This window comes from Aptenodytes patagonicus, chromosome 5 (assembly GCF_965638725.1).
Source record: "Aptenodytes patagonicus chromosome 5, bAptPat1.pri.cur, whole genome shotgun sequence".
In the NCBI taxonomy this organism is placed as follows: Eukaryota; Metazoa; Chordata; class Aves; order Sphenisciformes; family Spheniscidae; genus Aptenodytes; species Aptenodytes patagonicus.
Genome location: NC_134953.1, coordinates 59,197,878 through 59,225,225, shown reverse-complemented (window position 1 = coordinate 59,225,225; position 27,348 = coordinate 59,197,878). Strand labels below are relative to the sequence as shown.

General features: G+C 40.3%; 1 protein-coding gene across 1 annotated transcript in view; it reads left to right on the top strand.

Annotated features, from left to right (window-relative positions):
- The window catches only part of CACHD1 (cache domain containing 1), a 112,828-nt gene that overhangs the window by 20,492 nt on the left and 64,988 nt on the right, over window positions 1-27,348 (top strand). Inside the window, exon 2 of the mRNA XM_076340005.1 lies at window positions 17,597-17,659. Within this exon, the coding sequence (XP_076196120.1) occupies window positions 17,597-17,659 (63 nt within the window). The remainder of the gene's footprint in view (window positions 1-17,596; window positions 17,660-27,348) is intronic.

The following is a 27,348-nucleotide window of genomic DNA, read 5'->3' as shown; positions in this document are numbered from 1 at the left end:
CATGCCAAACTCTTGAAGTAAAACTAGCTTCGCAAGTTGTAAACTTAAAATGGCATTGACACTGTAGAAACCACTCATATTACTTTGTCCACTCTTTCAACAAGAAACACATCAAAAACTAATTCAGGAACCTTCTTTCCACCAGTTTCTTCTACACTTTATGCATTTGATAGCTTTATTGTATGAGTCTCCTACATTTAGGGGTTTTTTTGTTTGTTTGAAGCGAGAGGAGCACTGAAATTTCCCCTGTAAAATGACAGATTAGAGTAGGGGGCAGGTGTTACAGCTGAAATTACCTTTTTAATTATCTAGATTAAAGATGACTGCATCTCTCTGCAAATAAAAAACAAAGATACAATAGGTCATGCACATTATGGCTTCTTTTTTCATTGCTTTGCAGGGGGCTGCATTTTGTACAAGCAAAACGAAACCAAAAACTTTCCTGATAACTTTTGGGGGGACCGAGCATGTAGAGTGCCATGGTAAAAGGTTAGGGAGGGTAGGAGGAAGGTATGTATTTCATTTTGGTTTGGAAAAAAGCATCTCTGAATTGTTAGCACTCGAGGATCAAGCAACTAAACCTTCCCAAACCCTGTAGAGCTGACAAACCAAACCAGGGCACCATCTGGAAATGATTCTGTGCTTCATTCCCTGTTTTGCTAGTATAATGAAATAAAAAAAATTCCAAGTCCTTGTAATTGTTAAATTTTGTCATGCAAATGCGTTCTAGACTTCCAAAAGGATTGTAAAGGTTTCGCTCTAATTTTCATGCTTTGAAGAAAACCTCTGTGTCCTTGCCGCTTTGGATGAATAGAGGAGCAGCTTGCAGCAAGACATCAGCTTTTCAATCACTTTTATATGAATAATAGCTCGTGGTTGTGAATAGGTGGAAATCAGATGCAAATAAATGAAAAATATTGAATTAACATAAGCAACTAGTGATTGCTATGTTTATCGAATAGAATGCCTTCATAAATTGTTTTAAACTTCTGTAATTATCATTCATCTTCACATGATACGCTCGGCTATTTCTTGGCTGTCTGCTGCATACTCGTGGAGGATTTGGTTAGCATTCCACTTTTTTGTAGTTTGATGTGAAGGTCACCACCTTGTAATTCTTAACATGTGGAACAGAGTGCATACTGTGGTACGTTTTCTGTCCGGATAATTTATGTTTTTATTAGATAATGCTCGTACTGGAAACTTCACTTTGTGGATGAGAGTGGAAGCGCAGTGGAGGAGGGAGCAGGCGGGAGCCAAGTCTGGCACGTGGGGCTGAGGGGTGCTGGAAAGCCAGGGATGTCACCTGGAAATGTAGAAGACACAGGTGTGAATTGGTGGCATTTACTTCATACTTAGTGATATTGTTATAATTGCCACAGCATAATTTTTACTTTTTAAAAAAAAATATATATGTACATAGTGTGAAAGTCTGTAAATCTTCCACCGAAAGATACAGCTGCTTCATATTGCCACTTACTATTCATTCATTTGCAAGTGTAGCGAGAAGCAGGAGCACACCGTATTGTTTAAAACCCTGATTTACTGTGTTATGAGACACTAGAGAAAGGGCTTTGCCTTGGATGAAGATAGGGCTTTCAGAATTTTCAGAAGATTTATTTTTTCTTTTTAAGAAATTCGATATTCTCTGACTTCTTCCTAACCCTGAAATTCATGCCATTACTTCGTCTTACTGTGTTTTATCGTATCTATTTTAGGATGGACATAACTTTTTGGAATCTTATGAACTTTTATATTGCCTGATGCTTTTGATTTTGTAGCCTTAGCCTTGTGTTTGTATCCTTGTTATATTTAAGAGTGAAAAGACATAGAAGGAATTAAAGTCAAGCTGAGGAGGTGAGACAGAAGTGTGAAGCTGTTTTTGGCATAGGTCTGTTAGCTCCCAGTGTCTGTGTAGTGAAAACTATATTGTGAAAACACATATTTAAATTGTGTCATGGAAAGCTTTTGGAAATTAAAATACAGATTGCATGCTGAAACAGGGAGGTAAACTTAATTTGTGGGTATCGGCAATTTATTAATTTATTACAGTTAAAATTTATTCATTAATTTGTTAAGATAAATTATCAGTATCAGCATAATGAAAAATTTCCTGTCCAGTAAATCCCCCCCACTTTCTGACTGTCAAATACTGATGCCACTGTAGTAGTAACTGTGTTTGACAACAGGAATATTTATTCCTGAGTAGCATTAATCTACTTCAATTCTGTCTATGTCTTTATTTCTTCTTGGCGTCTGAATTCGCTAATCCTGATACCAAAGTGGATTACAATGTCATTTCTGCATGTTCAGGCGGATGTGCAACACATAGATAATTGCACAGAAAAGCAAAAGAAAGGGAATTTATTTAGGTTGTCGAGCTGGAGGTGGTCTCTATACAGCCTTAAATCCTTAATTCAATTTCAGGTTTGCCAGTCAGTCCGGTTGGGCTTGTGTGCCGAATGAGGCTCGGCAAGTTTGTGGCCTTGTTTCATGCTCGGTTTTAACATCGGAAGCTGTGCTTCCACCAGAGTAATGTATTGATGCCTGTTCAGCACAATTCATCATGTATTCATAAAGAGCGGAATTATTATATAATGCTTTAAAAGAATTACAGGTTTTAGTAAGATACTATTTTTTTTCTAACGCAACAGCATGTAGCCAGTATAGGCTTTTCATTGATATCTTGTATTTCTGAGTCTGGTAAAATTTAACAGATGAAAGCTTGGATGATTTACTGAAAATGAAATAAAAACTATTTTGAGGAAGAAGCTGATACTAAACATTCTAATTTGAAAACCCCTTTGACTGATAAATATTTTATGTGCACTGAAGCATCCTCAAAAATTAAATATGAATGAATGGTAGGAAATGTTGCAGTACTATGAAACATTGAGATTTTATAATTTCAAGTGCAAATGTCTGCCTAGGGATTCTTGATTATTTTTAATGAAGATGACACTATACACATGATCAGCATGAGTGCTTCTTAAATAAGAGAGTTCATAGAAGTAGTATCTTCTGAAGGAAATCACAGCAGAGATTTATTTTGAGTAAATGAGCAGCCTTTTCTCCAGACGTTCCAAAATATTTTATTTAGACAAAGTTAAACATGAATTGAGATTTTAAAAAAAAAAAAAAAAAAGTCAAATACTTTTCTTCTGTTTTGAAACAGAAATTGTTTTAATTGTGTTCATTTACCAGGAGCAGTGGAGCTCGTTTCATAGTTTGTAAATATTTTGTGAAAAAGCAGCTTGTAATAATATTTACAGAAGGAATGAAAAATAGTAATTGCCTCTGTCATTGTTTTAATTTTAACAATGTGTGTATGCATGAGTCCTTTTTGATCTTTTTAATAGGTACAACCCAACTGGCAATGACATCACGTCATAAAAGGAATTAATACTGCCATTATAAATTTCCTGGCTTGTTTTTTTCTGAAAAGTTGGTTCCTTCCAGTTTAAATTCCTTTTTTACAGTGGAAGTCTGCTCCCAAATTCTATTGTCTGCTCTGTTCCTCCTGTCCTCGCAGTGTTATGCTATGTTGACCATAAATTACAAGATTGTATGGATGTGCAAGGTCCCAGGACTGTGCTTGTAGGTTTTTTGCAATTATCTTGTGTGTTTTCTATATGGTTTTTTAGGTTTCAAAACATAAATCTGATGTCAGTCAATTCTAGATTTTAATTCTGTCCTCTACAGCCGGGATAGTGCAGTTCTCAGTCCAGCCTGCTCCCCTCTTCTCTGGGCTTGGAAGATTGCACCGGGGGTAAAACCAACTCAAAATAGAGGAAAAACCTATCTTCAAAAAAATCTTCGGAAAAAAATCTAGGCTGTTTCTAAACATCCTGAAAGCTGTTTTCTTTTTCCTCTTTCCTCTTTGCTTTGCAGCTCTTTTGCATTGTGATTTTTCTTGCATGTTTTCCTGTATTCTTCAGTAATAACATTGGCCACATTAAAAGTCCAGTCTGTTGAGAAGTGCGCAGTTTTTCCAACCAGAGTTGGAGGATCGGGTGATAATCACGAGACAAGATTGCATACCGATACAGTCCCTTAAAAACTTGAACTTTTTCTTAACATCCAGGAATAAACTTCTACCTTAACTAGTGTGGAATGACTATACTCCTGGCAGTTGAGGATAACTAGGTTAAAGTGGTTGATGGGGTGTATGTTTTCCTGCATCTCTGGGAGTGTAAAAGGATAGTTCAGATGAGGATGATCATGGACTCGTTATTTCATGACTAGGTACGGTAACGATCCTTTTTGTGTCATTAGTGATCTGCATGTTAAGGTGCTTTACAGTTTTGGCCCTTTAACCTCGTGTTTTTCCATCTTGACTGCCAAAACCAGTGAGTTACAAAAGGTAACTCCTTGCAGCAGGTTATTGAGCAGGGTCCCTTTGGATAGTGGATGGTTTATTTCTGTGTTTTGACAAATGATTAAGGCTAACATGAAGGATTCTTGTCTGCAGAGTGGTGGCATGGGGCAGCGTGGTGGGGGTGGGAAGGGATGCGAGGGCTGCCTGTGCAGCACCTTCTGGAGCCTCTTCGGCTCTTCTGTCCCCCTGAGTTGTGTTACATCGCTGTGCTGACACCTGGGTGGGTCCACATTAAACTGATTAAATCCTTTGTTGTCATGTTTGTTTTTTAATAATCTGCAGAAGCGGATGAATATTCAGTTAAAAGATTCCAGGTTTTCTTAGAAAAAGAACATGCTTTCTTCTCTTTTGGTAATCTCTTAAAAAGACAACCAACCAAAAAAAACCCCCACAAAACCCTTGCTCCTTTTCTCAGTGTTTTCACAAAGAAATTGAACTTCAGAAATAAATAAGACTATTTTCAAAGGGCTGAAGGAGCACAGTTATTGAATGTTGTCATACCTTTAAGATTCAAGGAAGAATTCAGGAAATGGAGAACAGGTGATGCTACTCAATCCACAGCATGTGTGTCTGCAAACTTCAAGTATAAAATAGAAGAATTAGTCTTTATACATCTTCTTTTAAAATAATTATATCTCTTTTCAGCGAGTGAAAAGGAATCACACTGGGAAATAAATATTTGATTTACCTTCAATACCTGTGTAATATTTTTTTCAATATTATGTGTGCATGTATTTGGTGCCTCTCATCAAATGATCAGCCTTCATTATCCTATAGTGAGTATATTTTTGCAAAGGTTTCTTAAAAAGAACAGCTTACAGAAGCTCACAGTAGTGCAGGTCTGCTGAAGCTGGAAGTAGCGCGTTTCTCTCTTGAAAACTCCCGGGTAAACAGTGGGAGATCTGGGACAGCCCCAGCAGAAAACTCCTCCTGCAGTGACTCTGAGGATGTATGGCTTTAATGTGAAACCACAGGAATCTGACCACATGGTGAAGAGTATTCCATATGTTGAAATAGCTGCAAAAAGATGTTCCACTGACTAAGGAAAAGGTGCCTATGTGGAAACTAAAAAAATCCTGCATTGTAATCTCAGGTGTCATCTTTGGACAGGTGAAATACCTTTAGAGATTTGTGGGGGGGGAATTCTTAAAATTTTCAGCTGCTAATTTGTAGCATCCATTTTTGAACAAAAATCATTCAGATGTTCATCTCAGTATTGTTGATCAGCAGCTCATCAGAAAAGTGCATACTCTGATTCTTAAATAGAGGTTCAGTCTAATTTCTTGCTACTTAGTGTTTGAAGGATAAATATAATAATTTCAGCAAAACTAATTTTTAGAAGGCTGAAATAATTATTTTTAGTTAGGAAATACTGTAGGCTGTTCATTCAACAATAGTGAATGACACCATTGTTTTCATGGTGTGTATTTATTATATTTATTTAAGATAATAAATACTGGTTTGCCAATACTCAAATAATTAAAGCAGCAGATTAGAAATTTTGTTTTGTGTTCTGATTTTTTTCATAAGCCTTTTATGCTACTTAGTCTTCTTCAAATATGATTTATGCTAAAGTTGCTGTTGTGGCAAGAGAAACAAGCAGAGCTGAGGTGGTTTTTATGTTTTGAAGCCCTAGTTAAATGACTCCCCGAATAACGACAACATTTGTCAGGGAGTCTTGGAGACCAGTATAGTATCTACAAAAATTTGTACTTAAATGTCAAATCATGGACTCTGTTTAACGGAAGTAATTGCGCATAGCTGAATAGCCCCTGCCTGAATGCTGCTAATGTTAAGCGAACTTGAACTGTCTAGTGTTCTTCATATGGAGAAACAGACACATAGGTGATACGTAGGTTGTCTATATTGGGGAGACCCGGTATAGACATGGAAAAGGGAGGTATGCCAGAGAGTCATCTCTCTCCTTTTTTATTAGGATTACTTTCTTCATAAAAACAAAGTGAGACCACTAAAAAGCAAAATAGGAAAAAGCTCTTTTGCTTGGTGCCAAGCACAGCTTGGTCTGCGGCAGGTCCCTCTGGCCCCATTCCTCTCCCATCTCAGCAGCTGCCTTGGTGGAACTGTCCCATCTTCTGGGATCCGCAGTCAAGAACCCTGCAGCCCCACCCTTGGCTTGCAGCCTTTTCAGTTTGTAAAACAATGAGGGTGCAAGATAAAGGACTCTTCTTCGCAAAACATCTGATAATTTTTTGCTCCTGAAGGCTGGATGTAGAAATTCTCATGGGATGGCTTGGCAGGAGTGCTACAGAAAACGCTGAGTCGAGTTTTGCTCTTCTTCAGCGCCTTTCCTCATTAAATCTGGAGCTTTCTCTCCCTTTTCTGGGCTGGAGTCTACTCTGCTCTTGATTAACACTGGAGGTTTTGTTTGAGTTTTGGTGGGTTTTGGGTTTTTTTTTTACTCCCCCCTCTTTCATGTAAATGATGTCTTGCTATTGTGCTTGCTTTTTTCTTTTTTAATTAGAAGAATAAATGCTTGCATTCATGCACAAATTGCTTTGAAGTGCTGTAGGAATTCAATTCATAAGCCTCTCCTTAGTCTCAATTGTTAATTTTTTTTTTTGATAACCGATAACATCTAATGGCTCTGCTCTTTCCAGAAGATAACTTTTGTTTTCTGCGGGTTGCTCTACCTCCTTCTGTGTCCCGAGATAACAAGTTAAACATGAGGAAGAACAGTTAATCGGCCACCTCTCATTGAGTGTTCCTGCAAGGTTTTGTTTCACGGCAGGGTGACTCATGCTAGACCACAACCCTATGAAAGAATGAGGGGAAAAATAGTCCTAGGGACTAATTGCCCTCCATTCAGCAGGAACCAGCTGAAGGTGGGTTGCTGGATGCCGTGGGCCAGCTCTGCTCCTCTGGCTGTTGTCTTGCAGAGCGTGGGGGTTATTGCCGACCTTGGATGAGCACCAGCGATTCACCTAGAAAAGTGGTTTAGCAGTTTCTTCTAGAGATCATCTTCTTTGCTTTACTGACCTAGCAATTATTTGCTACTTTGCATCTGTACGTTATTTTTTGGTGTCCAGGATAAAGCATTTACTTCTGTTGTAGATCTGTTTAATCTTGTTAATAGTGTCAGGTGGTCATCTGGCTCACAAAACATAACAGGGAGAAGTTGTCGGATAATTTAGTCCATTTGTGTGCTTGCTCCCTGAGTTCATTCTACCCCTGTTTTCGAAGCAAGAGAAGAAATATCCTGTTCCCAGTGCTGGTTGATGGGTAACTCTCTCTTCATTAGCAGCTAGGTAAAGTGAAATGTTGTTTCCTAAAGCTCACCCAGAGTACCAGGGGATTTCAAATTTCAAGGTCAGAAAGACTGCAAATTAAACCAACTCTTCTCTGCTTTTGTAAAAATCTGGTGATTGACCCATGGTTTTAGTGTGGGGGTCACAGCTCTAGGACTGCCACCATGTCCTCAGAGAATTGGAGAGTGGCAGAGGTGGGACAGGACCTCCTGAGGTCCTCGTGCCCTGCTCAGCTGGGGCACCTGTCCTGTTGGGTTTGGGTACCTCTGAGGATGGGACTCTACAAGCCCCTGGGCAGCTCTTCCAGGAGCACATGGTGTTCCCCAGCATGCGAGTGTGCAGGCGTAGGGAGGGCTTTGCACATGTAACGTGTGCTGCTACGAGAGCCTGTTCCAGCACATGCGCCCTGGGTGCCGTTTCCACTTACTGTTTGTAGGCAAACGTGGATCCTTTCTCTGTCTGTATTGCTTTGGCTCCCACAGCTGCTGCATAAACCAGGTTTGGTTTGAGAAGTGTTTTGGGAGGCTACGTCTGCAGGTGGGATATAGCCCATGTACATGCAGCAATTATTTATTTCTAACCCATAACATATTCTGATGTTAAACTGGAAGATTTTTTAATATATATGCCTGCAAATCTCTGTCAAGAGCTCGACAGAGATTTTTTTTTTTTTTTTTTTTTTTTTTTAGCCACAGCACCTACATGAGCCAGTGTGCCAAAACCAGCCGTGTGAAAATGGGGAAATTGAGTTAACCTGCGCAGCTCAGCAGCCAGAGAGGTATCACCCTCTGCAGGTATCACTGCTCTGGGCCATGTACCTTCGTCAGGTGCACAGGTCTCAAAGCACTTCATTGGGTTTGGTGAGGTCTTGCACCTGAGAGTTGGTGTGCTTGAACTTACCTCTGCGTGGGCAGCATGAGAGGGTCAAGTTTAAGTCAATTTTAAGCCCTGGATCAATTTGAAATGTAACAGTTATTTGAATATAACTTTGCATCCAGGTTGGAGAGAATGATTAAGATAATTGATGCAAAGTGTTTATCTTCTTGAGTTAATTTTTTAACTTATGTTAGAATTTAATTGAGAAATTGAACCACCTAAGAACTTAGGAATGTAAAGAATTGCTCCCGCTCCCTTCTGCTCGAAAAAGGAAGGGTGCGGATTATATCAAATAAAAACAATGCAAATGAGGTATGTAAACAGGTGACCTTAAAACTCTTCTACTTATTAATACAAATAATATTATCATATGAGAGTACTCTTGTACTTTTTATTACAAACACTGACTCATACAAGAAGGTACTTACGTACAGACAGTCTCTTTCAGGTTGTTACTCACCTATTATTTTTCTCTTGAAAAAAGTGTTGGTGCCTTGCGTGGAAACAGCTGAGAACTGACTGCAGTGTGTGTGTGTGTGTGTGTGTTAAAGTTTTAAACTTTTGTGTCTTTCTGAGTGAAGGCAATATTAGACAGTTACTGTTAAGAAGCGCTGCAGCAGCAGTTGCAGGGGAAGGCTGTTATCATGATATTTATCATGTGTATGTTGATGGTTCCTGTTGAGAGATCCTGAAAAATGATAGTCTTGGACATTTAAAGAAAACAATTCTGTAATTACATTAGCATCAGCCCATTCATTTTATGCACAGAAGTTTAGTGTCGTGATTTATGATCTATAAATTCCTATGTTTAAGCTTGTCGTTCTTGGATTTTTTTTCTGATTCAAGTAGATCTCTCTAATACCTCACTCCAGCCTTAGTGTTCCTGTGCTGCAGCATTTCTCCATACAAAACCCAACAGCTTCTGCCTTGATTGTGTTAAACAGATCAGGAAACAAAATCATGTGCTCTCAGTGTGTGTCTGTATGTCCCTTTGTTTTTTGTTTTTTGGGTTTTTTTGACTTTGCTGTAAAATTACACAGTCCTAGCTGGAATGTTACATAGATTGAACCATGTTTCTTCTGCATACTTGCTGTATATTGAATTCATGACCAAATTGGACAAGCACAGTAATTATACTAAAATGATATCAAGCTCTTTTGGCTATAGTATTGCATCTATTTACATGTATTGGTTTGCTGCTTAAATGTTTCCCCATTTTTAGTTAGTCGTTTTGACATGAGCTTGAAAACAAACCAGAAAAATAAACCCCAGAGTTCTCCCAACAGAATGAAGTTTCAGGTCGATTTTGCTCCTGATAAATGCTCAAATTTATGTTCCCTTTAAAGGGAAGAGGACCAACAAAATGCAGCAAGTTGAAAAATGTCCAGTAATCAAAAAGTTCTCAACCTGAAAAAAAAACATATAAATATTTTAAATTTCACATCCTAGAGGCTGGGATGAGGAATAAGTGTAGGGAGAAAAAATCCAATCCTATTGAGAAGACCATCTGCTTTATATTTTAAGGTTGGGTAGCATGACTTTCCTTTTTCTGAAATACTGCCATATACATTGTCATGAGTATAACCTTAGTCAAGTTACATTGGCTAAATGAATAAACTTTTTAACATGTGGAACTAATTTTCTTAGGGTATTTTCCCCTCTCACTATTTTTTCCTCCCTCCTCTCTGGTCCCTTGAAAAAGAAGACAAAAAATCTGCCGGTTCTTGATTGCATTTTTGGCAGTTACTCAGTTTTCCATAGTTTTCTCTCCTTGCAAATGCCTGAAGTTTTCCAAGGAAACACGGTTATAAGAATTGTGCTCTACTTTGACTCTTTTCAAGCGACGTCGTACTTACCATCTCCCCTTCTGAATATGACTCTTGAAACGATCCCAAAGGTTTTTACCTCCCGCAGGCTAATAATAATAGATTAATTATAAATGCTAACTGTGATGCTTTCTACCATCAAAATCAAGATCAAACCTGAATACCATTTCTTCTGTTGTCTTCTGTGTTGCACAAAATGTTTTGCTCCAGTGCTGGCTGCAGAGTGGGGAGCAGAGGTGCCATGGGCCAACTCAGCACGTGGCAGAAGATAATGGTGGCTTGATTCATAAATAGTGAATTGGTAAGCAATCTTCATTAAGATAAAAATTGGGAAGTGAGATGTTTTCCTGCTTAAAACCTTCTCAAATATTGGGGAATGTATGCACCCATGAAGGTGTGTGTGTGAGCATGCGGAGATACACGTCTGCAAACGCACGCATGCTTGCATCTTGAGTGCCAGGAAGTTCTGTGTTCACTTTGCTTATGGAAAAGCTATGTCTGAGAGTCACAGCTTTGTCTCACAATTGATTCCCCCCCCCCCACAAATTCCTCCTCATTCCAAGTAATCTTTTGTAAATTTTATATGTAAAATAAGCAGAATAATTTAAATGAAGCTGCCAAAGGAGTCTTTCAAATGATGATGTGGTTTAACAATACTCCAGCGATGTAGATAATCGAGCACAGACCAGCTTTGCCCATTAGTGACGTACAGAGCTTCTCCGAGCAAAATGTCGATGGTAGGAGATGAACTGGGCCAGGACAGTAAAATAACAAGCTGTATGAGTCTTTGCATTTCCTCATTTTTTTAACTGAAGGTGCTGCTCGTGGTGCCTGCTCTCCGAGGAGAGGCTGCCTGCACTCTGACCCCCACGAAAGTGCCGACCCAGAGCTTGTGAGCTCTGCATCACATTTATCTTTGTCTACCTGTCTGATAAAGATATCTGTTGCTGCTTGACAAATAACGTAATGAAAAACATTAATTAGTTAAATCCTTCCTGAAAACTTTTTGTTTTCTGAAACCCACAGAAAGAGAAGGGCATTTGCAGTGTGATGTTGGGATATTCGTTTTAGATGTGTCCTGGTGTAGCTGCCATGTCTGTCTCTGAGCTGAGCAGGGCCTATAATACCAGACTGCTGCCATCATTGCTCTCATCCGACTGGGTTTGCCTTTTGCTATGTTTTCCTCCAGTTTACTTTAGTTTCTTATATGTATATTGTACTTTCTTAGAGGAAAACACAAGCATGTCCTTGATCTCATGGGAACACACTATTTAATGTTTCTCGGTTTTAGAAGATGGTAACAAAACATAATGTGATACGGCTTCAGACACTGCAAAAATAAACTCCAGACAGAAGCCACAGGTTTCCCTCAAAACAATCTCACTCGGGGAGTTTCATCAGAAAAAGGATTTGTTATATATTTGTTTGCTTACCACTTTTTAAAACATTAACCTTTAAAATAAGAAATAGGCCCTGGTTAGTTGCTACTTGAAGTTTAAAAAGTATTGCAGCCCTGCTGAGCTAATACTGCGTATATTTGACACATGTACATTTTGTTACTGCTGTTTTGTATACTTTTTTAATATTGTTGAGTTTTTTCATCCTGTCGTTTCCCAAATATGACAGGTAACAGCAGTCGACGTCCTAAATCTGTTGAAAGTTGTGGGTTTTTTCTTTTTAAAGTCTTGCAATATAGATGCTAAAACAGGTTCAATGTATTTACAGCTCAGTGGATATTTTACTAATCCTGTATTTGTTTTTCCTGATTCTCTTTGTCTCTAAAATGTTATTTTTGTCAGTAGGGAGATGGATTCGTATCTCTCTAGCAAATAAAGTGATGTGCAAATGGTTGACTACTCCACGGAGCAGTTTGGCGCATGTGTTTGGTTGGGGACCTTGGAGGTTTGGGGGTGGTGGCTATTTTTGTTTATTTTGATGCAGTGCTGATAGTCAAACTGGGAGCTTTTGAAGTTATTTTCTCACTGTAGTACACTGCTGCTGAGTTTATTTTAATCTCAAGGAAATGAGCGAACAAGTCAGTTAATATTTTACTTTTTATGCTAAGCTTGGTTTAGAGTCGTCTCCCAGATTTACAATTGAGTTGCCTTTGGCTTCAAATTATGAATAAAAGTCTCCTAAGCCTTGTTACGGCACACTACAAAGCTAAACCTGAGCTACTCCTTATCTCTAGCTTGGTGGGAAACCTGACTCCTTCCTACCCGGAGATGTGGGTTTGAGTGCTGTGCCCATTCATCACTGTCAGACCCCACCTGTGGGGTCGACATTAGACAGCAGTGGCCCAAATCTTCCCTGACGCAGCCCCAAGGACCCCTGCCTTTGGATCCTCTCATCGCTTCCCTATTTATCTCGCTTATCAAATGTTTGTCCTGTTGTTCAAAGCTAAAAGTGAGGCAGGCTGGTGGCACGGAGAAGCAGTTGCAGTTGAAGTCATTAAAGGATATACCTAGATACCACAGAAGAATATTTTCTAGGAAGTTGCAAGTGTGTTCACCCAGACAGGTAACTAAAGAGCTTAGGAAAGCAAGAGTCTCAAATGTGTTGAAAATGTGTATTTGTAAAACAAACCGCAGCTTTCTCAGGACTCCATCCAGGCTGTGGTCATCCTCTGCAGGCTCCTAGGGACACATCACATGGCTCTCCTGAAACCTACGTGTCTCAGAGCTGTCACAGATCACCAGAAGTCCTGCAGTGGTCCCTGCGGATACCATGATTCTCTCTTTCTAGGCTTCTGTTTGTGTAGCTAAATGTGAGCATCGTGTTCAATAAGGGAAGGGGAGGATTAAGAGCATGAGTGATGTGCTGAGCATCGTGCTGCAGGATTCAGGTGTTGCCGGAGGCATGGGGGCCCCAGGGATGGTGCAGGGCTTTGTGGGACAGAGGAGGCTGAGCACAGAGTTTAAATGTGAGTATAAAACAGCAGGTGACAGATACAGCCAGCCAGACAAGTGTTATTTCTCTCTGAGCATCTCGAATGTTTAAGTAATTTGAAAAGAAAATTATGCTTTCACTGACTTTCTAATTTAGACCTGGCTAAATCTGGAATTATTGTTATTTCTGAAGTTTACTTTTGGAACAAGGTATGGAAAATGCAGATGCTTCAAAACTCCTAAGTTTTGAAAAAGTTTTCCATTTTGTTTACTTCTGAATGTTGTGTTTGAAAACTGATGCTTTGTGACAGAAATAGTTGAACTGAATGAAGCAAAGTTTGCTTGCCGTGCTGGGTAAGCTGTGGCAGCACAAAATGCTCTTTTCCAAACTGAATCTTGAAATTTAATTCAGAGTTTGGACTTGAAAACAAAAGTTGCTTTTGTTTTCATTTATTTTTTTAAAGTTGAAAACCTTTGTGGAAATCTGCTTGATGAAACCAAGCGGTTGGAGTAGTTGAAGCATGGTGTGCAGGTGTGTTACAGCACATGCAGGGTTGGAGCACAACTGTGAAGCAACCGTTCTCAGCCCAGCACGTAAGATAAGTAGCAGATAGCACAGAGCGTGAAGTTTTGCCCTCTGCTGTGTGCCACAAGAAGAAAGCTGTTGTCTTTTAAAGACGTTGGGTTTAAAGGAGTTTGAGAATTCCTCAGAAAATGAATCTTTTTCATGTAGTTGACCAATGTCAAGATATCGGTCAAGATATCAGCAAGAAGCTGAATATCTATGAAGATGATAATCTTAAAATAGCTGATGATAGCAAAAAGAGGGGGGCAAATGGAGAAAAATAAAATGCTGTTTCAGGGCTTGAGGTGGTGTGTGATGAGGAGGCATTGGGAGTGGTGGCGGGGATGCAGATAGCTCCATGTCTGGCAGAGCACCAGCTTGGTGCAGGGAAAGGCTGGAGGCCGAACCAGCACAGTGGTTGCAGCCTTTGTGCGTTGTAAGAGCGAGTGGTGGTGGGTTACGGCAAATAATCCTGGGCAAGCATTTCATTAAACATGTGTGTAATTGTTCCTGTTGGAGTGAACTTAGCCTGCTGCCATCTGCTAAGCAGATTCAATTAAACAATGAGGGGTGGGAAGAATAAGGTACAGATGCTAATGCTCTGTGTAAACTACCATGGGCAAGTTCTCCTAAATATTTAGACTATTTTTGTAAGTTTGCGGAGCTGACTTACTCTTGGATCTGTGAAGTTCCCTTAACTTCATTTGGAGGTTGCCACTTAGCCCTGTTTTTCTACTTAAAGTTAGATCACTAAGTTAGTGAAATTAGCTTAAATACAATAGGGAGATGTTTTTGGCTTCCGAAATTAGCTTAAATACAATAGGGAGATGTTTTTGGCTTCCGGTGAAATTCTGCATAGGAGTTCTTGAATAGGGAGCAGATATCTCAAGTAACGGGACTGTACCTAGGCAGGGGCCGAGCAGTTAACACACAGCCTCGGGCAGCTCGGTGTGCGTGTCTTCCTGAGTGGTTTCTCAATCCTTATTTAGTTTTTACTGTTTGTTTAGGCTCACTGTCTGTGATGGCTCCTGCTACCCCCTCTCGGACATGCACAGAGCTTTTAGTTAAAAAAGTGGAAGATACCGTAACGTTTTCGAGAACTTGGTTAAACTATAAATCAAGCAAAAATAGGTTAAAAACCTAGCCCAGTGGCCAAATAAATTCCTGCTGGCACTGTGACTCTTACTTAACCGGGTATAATGTTCTCTGGCATTATTTTGAAAGTTCATAAACACGGCTAGGTGTTAAAGGGGTGGAGGAAGGGGTCAGCTTTGTGTTAAGGACAGAAAGCTCCATTCTCAGTAGCTGACAGTCTATTTCCTTCTTGCTCCTTTTGATGTCTGGAGACTAAATGCTGTGTGGAGAGAAAAATTCAATTAATTTAAAACATTTTGCATCAAAATGACATGCTTTAATGTATTTTCTTCTGATGTTTAAATTATCTTTTCATCTGGGGGGGGCGGAGGGGGAAGCCAACATGTTTGTAGTTAGAGTACCCAAGCAGAACTTTAAACAAACGTCTGGAAGAAGAGGAAGTCTCAATGTACAGGCGGCTTTTAAGAGTAGATGCCTTTTTTTCTTTTCTTCTCTTCCCCCCCTGCCACCCCCCCGCCTTCTTGGCTCTCTGAGACTTGTAAACCAAAGAGATTTATTGCTGCCCTTCCAAAAGCTTCTTTAGTATTAAGAGTTCAGATTTCTGAAATTCCTGAAGTCCTCAGGAGGGAGAGGGATACAGGAAAGTGATGATCTTAAGTGGAGCAGAGCACACCAAAGGGTTTTCCAGGCTGGTTTTGCCAGTTATAGCTGCATATAGCCTTACTAGGAGGAAATCAGCTAAACCTGCATCAAGAAAACTCTTGGAGTCATGGACCAATGATTACACTGGATTTGGATGAAATTTAGACTTCTTTAGTAATTGCAGTTGTTATTGCTAATAATTTGGAGAGCTGACTCTGGCTTATTGTGTTGCTGTAAACATGAGTCTTAGTAATTTCACAACTATCATGTCAAGGGAGGGACTCAACAGGGTCTTTAAGAATCACTGTCCTTCACCAGATGTAGCTGTGCCTGCAGATGTTCTTGCTGATGTACTGTCATGTGTTTGACTTAATGCTGATAGATATGGAATCCACTCTGTCAGTGGAATCCCAGCTAGTAGAGAAAAATCCTGTTGACTTATTTTTTTAAATTTTCATGCCTCTTCCACAATCTAGAAAGGAGTTCACCCTCCGTGTTCTTTCTGCTTTTATCACTGATTTTTGATATATTTGAAGTCATAAGATGTATTTCAAGGTAGTTCACTCTCTTCCCTACATGATGCGCAGAAGCTCCAGTAAATGTCGCACAGGGTGCAACGTTAAAATGCCCTCTTGGACCACCCGCTCCCATGGAGCAGCCTGCACAGCTCTTTTCCGACTCAGGCGGGCTCCCTGTGCAGTTGTTTCTGTGGCAGGCACTAACAGCATCTCTCAGGTTTGGGCTGTGTTTTTGTAAAAAGTGCATAGTGTGTTTCTCATTGTAAACACCCATGTTTGCAAGGAAGTGTCAGCATTTTAATAAGGATCTGCTTGGAAAATTATTTCAGCTTCTATATTGGATATCTTGCTTTCGTAGAGGATGTTTGATATACGGTGGGGAACTGGCCACTTACTTTCTTATGAAACCTGCAAACCTTCCCTGCCCTTTGGTTACCCCCAAGCTTGTGGGGATTGGCGTGCACTTGAGCAGGAGGACAGGAGAAAGTTAGAAGGTCCTTCATAAAGTAAGGGGCATTTTTTTTCTGTTTTCCAATGTATAATGACCTAAATAACCTCAATGTATTACTATTATGTTTATTGATAATGAATAACCAACACTATTCTTGTTTTGCATGATACTGTTCTCTCAAACCTCCATTGCGTTATGCAGCCACTGCATATTGCTATTAAGACAGATAGCAAAGGAATATTTTAGGGACACTTGTAGGTTTTCTAGTGGGGATGGCCCCACTGTCCCTAAGGGGAGAGCTGCCCTTGGAAATGAGAAATCTTGAAAGAGAAACTTAGGTGTATCAGGCAAACTTTTCAGGAGTGTCATCGGTGTAACCCAAATTCCTTCCAGCCTTATTTTTCAGTCTGGAAGCAGAATATTAACAAGGTGTTGAGTGTTTTTCCTCCATGTAACCACTGTAAGTAAATGGTGACAGCGGTGTGGCTCTTGCCTGCGGAGGCACAGCGGACGGAGGGACTCGTGTCCCTCCGGGAGCAGACAGGAAGCTTTCCCAGGGGAGGACACAGCTCTCTCACTTCTATCTTCTGATACATCCTTTTTTTGCTGTTAGTGAGCCCGATTTGGTTGTGTTCAAAAGTGGGTCTCATTTTTCTCTTTTCCAGATACCAAATACGTCTAAATTTGGCTGACAGCCTCTTGTTAGCTGGAAACAACAAGTACTTTTAAAAATAGTTATGTTGGGTTAAATGTTTAGCACTAGAGAACAGTCATAGTTTGCGTGGGCAGTAGCTTTCAAATGCGACATATTTTTTTTTTTTTTAGCACCTTATCTCAGTTTGGTAAATTAACAGATGTTTTGCAAAAAACTGTTACGTGTGCCTTCAAAACCAAAACCAGCCTCTTCACACAGATCCAGAAACAGGTATAGGGGGACATGATTCCCCTTGGGTAAGCCTGGCAATAGGCTCCCCAGGTGAAACGGTCCTTTTCTGACACAAATTTCCTCACCTGTGCACCTTTTGGAGCTGCTTTAATGTGATATTTATGACAAAAGGTCTCTTACGCATCCTTTCTGATTTGTCTTGCAGAGGATATTCAACTCCTTTGTGTACACAGAGAAAATATCGAATGGTGAAAGTGAAGTTCAACAGGTGAGTCCGAAAGCCCCTTCCCACCTCCTGCTGCCCGCTGGTGGCATTACAAAGGCAGAGGCAACTTAGAAATTACAGTTTGTCTGGATTTATTGTGGCCGCTTTCCTAGTGTCCAGCACATCAGATAACCCATCTCCATGGGTTATCCAACCCTGGATTATTGTTATATGGGCTGATGATGTATTTGAGAGTTTTGCATTGCCATGAAAAGGCTTTCCATCTGCTTTGTGTGGGTTCTTCCCTTAGAAACAAAAGAGCAGAGGCGGAGCTGGGGCCCTCGTGTAGTATCTCACATTAATTGACTGGTTTTCATGTTGGAAGTGTCTTCTTTTAAAATTGTTTTAATCAAGGCAGAAACACTAATACTGTTGATGAATGTGGAAATGGTAGCAACTGCTTTGTGTAAATACGGGACAGCGACAGCCTTATGCATAACAGTTGTGGTTGAGGTTTTTTGTAATTTTGTGTGGGTTTTTCTTACGGGAACACATTTGAACATTTAACTCTTCAATTTAACATGGAGATAATATATCTCAACACATGGGCTGTTTGCATTTTAATACATGCATACATTTGGACAATTTAATTTTGGATCAATTTTAAACCAGATCAAATAGATTTTGTTTTCTTCTTTAAGAATTTAAGGTACCAATTCTGTATGCTCACAACTGCACCTTTGTACTAAACGTTGATGAGTTTTGGTAGAAGAGGCAGCTGCTGCCCTGTGTTGGGCAGCCTGGGCGCCCAAACAAAGAACTGGCTTTTCCTTCCAGTTTAAGCATGGACTCACTTGCATGACCTTCAGTGAGTAACCTGACCTTCCTAGACCCCTATCAAACCAGTTTTAATGTTCAGTAAAAGCAGAATTGCCTCAAAGGAGCTCTCACTGGGGAAAAGGGAATTGCTCTCCAGCCATGCAGGTAGCCTGATTTGCACATAAGCTGCTGTTGCTGGTTTCCAAGAGCACATCAGTATGTTGCGTGCTCGTGTGCATTAAAACTGGTCATGTAATACAAACAAATTAACACTCTAAGTTGTGTTTACTGTACGTAGTAAAATTCTCAGATGATTTTTTTTTTTCCCCAAGGAAAAAGTCAAAGCAGAGCTGGATCAAATGGGATTTTGAATCTCTGTGCGCTGTATTTAAACTTTGGGAGAGTTTGCATTGGAGAGCAGGGCTCATCTCCTCTTCTGTTTCAGAAGAAATATGGTGGCTTTTGATGGGATTCTGGTCAATGTAGGAACTAAATTAATTTTCCGAAAATGGAATAGTTCAGGAAAAGTTCCAACAACACTGGATTTCTGTTAAAACAAAAAACAAGTCTTTAGTGTAGAAGCCTTGTCCCATACTGGCATTAAATTGAAGTGTGTAACTATATTAACAGATAACTTTGATAAATAGAAGAGCATGTGATTAATGATCTCATATTTAAGTTAGACTGTTAGATTGACATCACACAAATTTTAAGGTGAATCTCCTGTGAGTGCTGTCATAAAAATTTCAAGGTTTATGTTTAGAAAAAAAACAACAAAGTTCAGGCTTAGACAGGTGTACTCTGCGCTGGGTCAAAAACTGGCTGGGTGGCCGGGCCCAGAGAGTTGTGGTGAATGGAGTTACATCCAGTTGGCGGCCGGTCACGAGCGGTGTTCCCCAGGGCTCAGTACTGGGGCCGGTCTTGTTTAATATCTTTATTGATGATCTGGATGAGGGGATTGAGCGCACCCTCAGTAAGTTTGCAGATGACACCAAGTTGGGTGGGAGTGTTGATCTGCTCAAGGGTAGGAAGGCTCTGCAGAGGGACCTGGACAGGCTGGATCGATGGGCTGAGGCCAACTGTATGAGATTCAACAAGGCCAAGTGCCGGGTCCTGCACTTCAGCCACAACAACCCCATGCAGCGCTACAGGCTTGGGGAAGAGTGGCTGGAAAGCTGCCCGGCAGAAAAGGACCTGGGGGTGTTGGTGGACAGCTGGCTGAACATGAGCCAGCAGTGTGCCCAGGCGGCCAAGAAGGCCAATGGCATCCTGGCCTGTATCAGAAATAGTGTGGCCAGCAGGAGTAGGGAAGTGATCGTGCCCCTGTACTCGGCACTGGTGAGGCCGCATCTCGAATACTGTGTTCAGTTTTGGGCCCCTCACTACAAGAAGGACGTTGAGGTGCTGGAGCGTGTCCAGAGAAGGGCAACGAGGCTGGTGAGGGGTCTGGAGAACAAGTCTTATGAGGAGCGGCTGAGGGAACTGGGGTTGTTTAGCCTGGAGAAAAGGAGGCTGAGGGGAGACCTCATCGCCCTCTACAACTACCTGAAAGGAGGTTGTAGCGAGGTGGGTGTCGGTCTCTTCTCCCAAGTAACTAGTGATAGGATGAGAGGAAACGGCCTCAAGTTGCGCCAGGGGAGGTTTAGATTGGACGTGAGGAAAAATTTCTTTACTGAAAGAGTGGTGAAACATTGGAACAGGCTGCCCAGGGAAGTGGTGGAGTCCCCATCCCTGGAGGTATTTAAAAGACATGTAGATGAGGCACTTAGGGACATGGTTTAGTGGACATGGTGGTGTTGGGTCGACGGTTGGACTCAATGATCTTAGAGGTCTTTTCCAACCTCAATGATTCTATGATTCTATGATTCAGCTTTGGTACTGCTTGTGTCTGTGTTAGGTATTTGTTTGGTGAGATACAGATGGTGTGGGAAACAACAGAAGAAACAGAGCAACGCATTAATCCTGGTAAATTACACTAATTCTGGTATTAACGATTGCTTGACCCTGCAGATAATAGTGTCTCAACCCTAGTAATAGTTATTATGCTTTACAGGAGGTTTTTCCTAGCTCTGGTTAGTTAGAAGACATTTGATGCAAGTTTTTCCTGAAGCTTGATCACTTTGTGGGAGTCTGTCCTACATATTCAATTTGGCTGTAGAAACACATTTCTGATTTTCAGTCATCACAGTTGAGATCATCACCTATAATACAAGAGTAAAAAAATATGGGGAGGGATAAATAAGCCAGGAGGACGTTCCCTCCTCTGTTTTTGATTCCACTGCCTGTCTTTGTTACGCCACCTTTCCCACTTTGCTTCTCAAGTGAATTGTGCAGAAGACTTTCCATACCCCTAATAATTATCCTTATTCTCTCCTGGGTTTGTTTGGCTTCTGCTTTATATTTTTTTTTCTATTTTTTCTTTTTTTTTTTTTTTGTTAAGCAGTCACCAGTATGAATGTCATGACATGGGAGGCAGCAGATGTGCCATTAATGTTGTATTAGAACCCTTCAATTATCTTTTTAAATCTCCTCTCTTCCAAGAAACCCCCCAAATTATTTTTCTTTTTTGACAACCTCTAATTGGAGAACACATAATTAAGAAGAGGTTATATGGAACTGAGTATAATGACATCCTGTTCTCTTCATGTAAGTGGTACCTTTTTTCCCCTGGAGGTCCAGATACATATGGCTGTGTGTTTGAGTAGTTCATTTTGTATCATTGTTACTATTTTATACAATTCTGATGTGTGTTCCTATTACTAATTTGGGCATACTTTTTCTTTGTTGTTGATGTATTGGTGAAATATTGTAAATAAAAAAAAATAAAATTGGATGCCCAAATTATGATCCCGTAGAAGAAATTTGCTGCTTGGAAAGGCATCATGCTATTGGTGATTCTAGATGGTTGGTTTATGTGGTGCCCAAGGTCAGATGTGCACGAATGGTGATGGTTCAGCGGTGCAGACAGGAGACACGTGCCACACTCAGCATGATGCTGGAGGCCACTGTCCACCCTCAGGAGGCTTTGGCTTCCCTCTGACCATGTACAGGTGGGTGCTTGCGTGCAAAGGGACCACGAAAGGGTAATTGTCGCCTGAGTTTAAAAGTTTAAATCTGAAACCATCCTGACATCTTAAAAGAAGCGTTTGCTGGCTTTGACATTGTGCTAGGGTAACTTTTTTTCTCGAGTATTTCTGGGTGGTCTGCACACCACAAAAGGGCCATGTGGGCTAGATTATATGTATCAGATGGCTTTTGAAAGCCAAAAGTGTTTTTGGGAAACCAAGAAACTGGATTAAAACTTCTTTGAAGTCTCGACTATCGATTCTCCATTTAGGAAAAGATGCTGCTTGTTTCCCAGCCGCAGATGTACATATTCACCCTAAGTAGATATAAATAACTGTCTAAACACTGTAGATAGTGTGATGAATTCAGAGCTGTCAGAGGAGAAAAACGAGGCCCCGGTGAAGCATAATTACTGTGGTTAAAAGCTCAACAGTGAAGTGGATAGAAGAATAATTGAGCACTTCTGTTTCATTAATAACCAGGTCTTTTAGCTCTAATGAATCACAAGCAATATAACTGGAGTTTTATGAGTAAGAGTAGTACATCGAATGGGATCGTCTTGAGCAAATGCAAACAAATGTAAGCAAATCAAATCCCCTGTCGCTCATTCCTGGTTTTATCATTCATTAACATTTTCTTAGCAACTGATACCCAAAGGCAGTTAATTACAGTTTTATGTCAGCTGGGATTTTTTCCTGGCAGACCACTGAATTGTTGTGGGGGGTGTTGTTGGGGTTGTTTTTGTTTTTTTTTTTTTAATACCAAACTGTGCAAATAATGACTTTCAGTTTGTTGAGAAAGTGAAAAACTACAGCTGTTGGCCTTGAGGCCTAACTATTTAATACGCTTGGCTTTCTTCATGCCACACAAGGAGTGGTTTACCTTTTGACGTTAAACTGCTTACACTTCTAAAGTCTACAGTTATAGAATTACTATTGTACGTAATAGATAAAACCTTTTTTGCTTTGAATAGGTTATTAAAAATTGGATGGCGATTGCCAAAAATAACTTGGATTCCTTTCCTGTAAGTTATTTCAATACCAGAGAACTCGCATACAGTATGAAAATTTAGTGGTGTGAACTAGTGATATAAATAAAGTGAAAAATGGTTAGTTTTATTAGGAGAAAATCTAGATTAGCCATTTTCAAGGTAGTCAGTGTGTGTTCAACCTGCCAGACATTTGGTTTCTGTGGTATAAAGAATATGAAACTGGGCTCCAAGGAGGAGAGAGGACAGTGATGCAGTCTTGAACAGGAGCGTATTTACCAGCTTCATGCAGAAAAGTCTTGATGCATTGAACTCTGGCAGAGAAGTTGGAACACAGCAGCAACGACATCTCTGCAGAGAGAAATTCATAATAATTTCTTCTATTTCTGTCCGTCCATGCATCCTGGGGAAAGAAGCAGTAGCAAATAAAGTAATTAAATTAGCTGAGATGGTCAATTGAAAATATGCATATGTCGGCTGAAAATCACCTTGCTGGAACATTCCTGGGAATATTCACTCCTGTTTGAAGGCTGGGAAGGACAGGGACAGAGGGAGGATTTTAATTTAGAATAACTGAATGCACAAGCAGTGAGATATGCCTTTTGTCATTAGGTTTTTTCTTGTTTAGTGTATCCTCTCCATGTAACTCCTGTGTTTAGAGCTAGAAGACTGTCATTCCTTTTCCTTCTAGCTCATTCAGAGCATAATTATCATCCATAAAAATAGCAGTAATAACCTAGAGAATCAGTTTTGTATAAATCTGCTAGGAGCTGCTAAGAAATCGAAGGAAGTTAGTTGGGAGGTTCGGGAACGGAATTGTGAGGCAAAACACTGGTTTTTACAGGTATGCAATTTTGTTTCTAATAGAACCAGGTTACCAAAAGTATTTTTTTGAGAAATGGTGTGTGTGTGTGTGTGTGTATATATATATATATATATATAAAAACCCCAAACCCTGAAAGCTGAAATCTTTAATGATTTGGGATTGAGTAAATTGTGTCTGCCACAAAAATGTCTTTTGGAGTAATAGAAAGCATTCTTCTTGCAATACAATATATTTTTAATTCAGAAATGCTTATATTTCAGAGCATAAAAGCTATGACTCGATGATCTTGAAGGTCTTTTCCAACCTAAGTGATTCTATGATTCTAATCAAATGGTTAAAAAAAATCAGAAATCAAATTGTATGTTACCTAATCTAAAGTGAAACTTCCGTTTTTATTTTTTTTAACTTTGCTACAAAGCACACCTACACATATTTGTTGTCAATCTGCTAGAGAACTTTTTATCTGAATTTGGGGATTTTTTTTTCCATGTCTGACTACAAACTGAAAGATCCAGTGTTCAGAGTTTTGCTTTGCATTGCTCTTATACTCCTGGTGGATAAGAATTATTTCATACATTGATTTCGCTGTCATACCTGGGCAAGTTCAGTGAAGTGTGTGTTATTCATTGGAGTTAGAATAATTAGAAATTTTGCACAAGTGGGATACAGCTGCTGAGGATTTTTCACCCTGGCAGGACTCTCATTTTTGGAGATACTTTTAAATATATAGTACCGTATGAGTGAGGGGCACGTGTTTGTTTGCTTGTGAAGGGTTCTTCTCTGATGACTATTATGGAAGTAATAGACAACATCAGCTTTAGTTCTGAAAATATGGTAAAGGATGGAAGTTGTGGCCTCTAAACGGAATCGGACACAGGCACTCACTGAATTTGGGGGAGCTCTCTCTAAAGATCAAATAGCTGTTTTGCAAACTCTGTTGACTTTGTAGCACATGGAGAGCAATAGACTAAGGCAAATAAAATCCCAAGTGGTATTATTACTATGGGTTTCTTTCATTGGATCCTTATGCTGTTGGGCTGCTGTCATCTCCTGGGTTTCTGGAGGACTTCCACGCAGCCTGTGTGAAACTCGTTAGATAATGCACCACTTTTTCTAAGCCTACTTCAGAGCCAGACTTCTCTTGGTTTGGTTTTTGGTTTTTTGCTTCCTCTGTTACCAACTGCCAGGTGATGGAATACGTTCAGAGCTGTAGCCGTTCCTTGTTCTTCCTTGTTTCTCTTTGCCAGTTGATTTCTATTCTATTAGTTATGGGGTTTTTAATAAGCTATGGGACAGTACACAGCTATCTCTACCGTGTTTTGTTCTCTACATGTTCCTTGCTAAGGCCAGCATCATGTCAGACACCAGCTACGCACAGGATGTTCTCTGTGTCTTCAGGGAATGTATTTGTTATAAAAATAATTAATTATATGTGAGTTTAAGGAGCTCCTTTGCAGTGCTGACGGAAGGACTCCTCATCACCTGATTTCTTTTACTTATTTATGTTTTACCAAAATGGGATGTCTTTCTAAAAGTAAGCTATGCCTCAGTCTGGAAGGACAGGCTTGCTGCAGAAACACTTGTGCTGATGAAGGACATGGGCCATCAAAAGCCTGCCTGGCTTTACAGCACTGGTACCTGTGAGACAGATGAACACATTTCCTCCCTCTGTCACCAAACTAGCAGAAAGCGTCTCCTCCATGGCGGAAGGAAGGATGCTTTTGGCTGCCGTCCCACTGCCTCACTGTGTTACACGTCAGTGGTCAGTGCCCACGGCTGACAGCTTTGACAGTCACACCAATCCAGCACCAGACTCCTGCAAAAACAGCATGGCAGCCTCAGAGAAACCAGATGTTGTTCTCCTGAGCAACGTTCTTAGTAGAAACAGGGTCCTTGATGTGTCTGCCCTGGGTGCTGCTCTGCCTGCTCAGGTGTTGTAGAAGTGGTAAAAGAAAGCTCTGCGCTTGCCGTAATTGTGCTCCTCTTGGCCGCCAAGGTGCAGGGTGGTAAGACCTAGTTGGCATGTTGGTGTGCTATGCTTTAGGTTGGGTTGGATTTTTTGTTTGTTTCTTTTTGGACTGGGCAAAGAGCTTTTGAACTCTTTCAAGAGGAAATATATCAGCATGCTGAAAAATCTAGGTTTTGCTGTTGAGCATGACATCTCCCTGGCTATGAAAAGTGATATGCTCACACAGTGTGGAATTTTATGTCAATTAATTGTGAGCCTCGTGATAAAAGGCGATGCATACTGTGTTTAACATATTTCCAGAATGACTTGCAGGAGTTGTGGCCCTTTCTCTAGTTCTTGTTGTGCACCATGTTTGACATCTTCCTTGGAGTAAGTCTTGGGAAGCCCTGCCAAAGCTACTGGCCAGTGGAAAACCTCAAATGAATGCTGGTCTCCTTGAAGAAATGCACATTGGAAAGCAGTTTCCTGCATCCTGATCGAATGCTCAAGAGTGTATTTTCAGTATCACCCAGAGGAGTAGGAATCGTTTGAATCTGTTAAAGCAGAGATGTGGGAAGAAGCTGGTGGTGATTCTATGATCCTTCCTCAGCCACGTCCCTGCTGACCTCTGTGCTCTTCTGGATTTGTACAGAAGCAGTGGTTTCTTCAAGACCCAAGCAGGCTAGGAATAAATATGTTAAAAATTTTCTAGAATAGGGATCTGTGGATGCACAGTAGTGTTAATTTGTGATACAGCGGGAGGAGTGCCTGGTGGATGTTGGAGAGAGGTACTTTTGTTCCAGGTTCTTCTGGTTCACAGAGGGGATTTAAAAATACTAACTAAACTCTTCAATGTGTAAGCAATACTTTTTGAGGAGCCCAGAAGTGTTAAATCCCCGGCTGTGGGTCCGTTATGACATCCATGCCTGTCAACCTTATTGATACATATTTTATATACAGTCTTGAAAATATTAAAAATACCTTGGCTTTCAAGATACAGCCAGAAATAAAACCTAACCTTGGAGCTCCACTTTCCCTCAGTGCTCCCTGAAAAGGGAAGACTTCAGAGCTGTGGAGCTTTGAGGGGAGCGAGGCTTTAAAAAAAAGCTCGAGGGAACTATGCAAATGAGAAAAATGTCTCTGGGAAAATTAGAGAAACTCACTGATGTTGTGATGAAAGGTTGTCAGTGGAGATGGTGACAATTGAAGTGTATTACCCATGGGTGCTGTGGTAATAGAAACAGGTGTTACCGTCCAACCTGTCTGCAAACTGAAATGCTTTGGCTGCATGCCAGCTGCCAAATAAATAAATAAATAAATAGAGCTAATGGCTGCATTGTTTGGAGCAAGCACTCATTTCTTATTATTCGGTTCCTTAAAATTAAGAAGAAAATACAGAAATCTGAAAAAAGACGAGAGGAATGCCGAGCAAGGCTTTTATCTCCCCCCTTTGTTTTTAAAATGAAGTGAAGAGCACTGTGAGAATTGACCCGAGGATAATAGCATTTTATGTCAATCTCAAGGTATCCAGATTTATTTTAGTCTCCATTAAAATGGGTGAATTTGAGCATTTCTGTGGGAGCAGGAAATGTCTGTCACACTTCGTACCTACCCAAGGGTATACCCAAGTGTGGGATGTCAGCTAGCTGCCCCTTTTATGTGCCTGATTCAGGACACAATCTTCCATTTTGCCTTAACAATGTTTTAAACAGTTATGTTAGGATGGTTTCATAGAAATGCTCTGTCCTTTCATTATTTGTTATCTCTTTCTTTCTGTACCTTTGAGGTTTTGTAACCAGCGTGGTGTGGGTCTTGCATCCATCAGTATGCAACGGCTGTTTGGCTCTGGGCAGGTTAAAAACCGCAGGGTATATGTTGGAAAAAATAGTGATCTTTTGGTTAAAGATTTTAGGTTTTTTATTTAGAAAAATGAGAAGCTGATTTAAGCCTGCAGCTTTTATTCTGACAGGCTCTAGCAACTGAGTGCATCACTTTGCAAACTGAGTAATGTTTCTGAGCTAATGATGTGAGTGTGCATGCATGCATGGGCACGCAAGGCATAGATGAGGAGCTAGGAAGTATGTATTATTTTTTGCTGTTGTTTT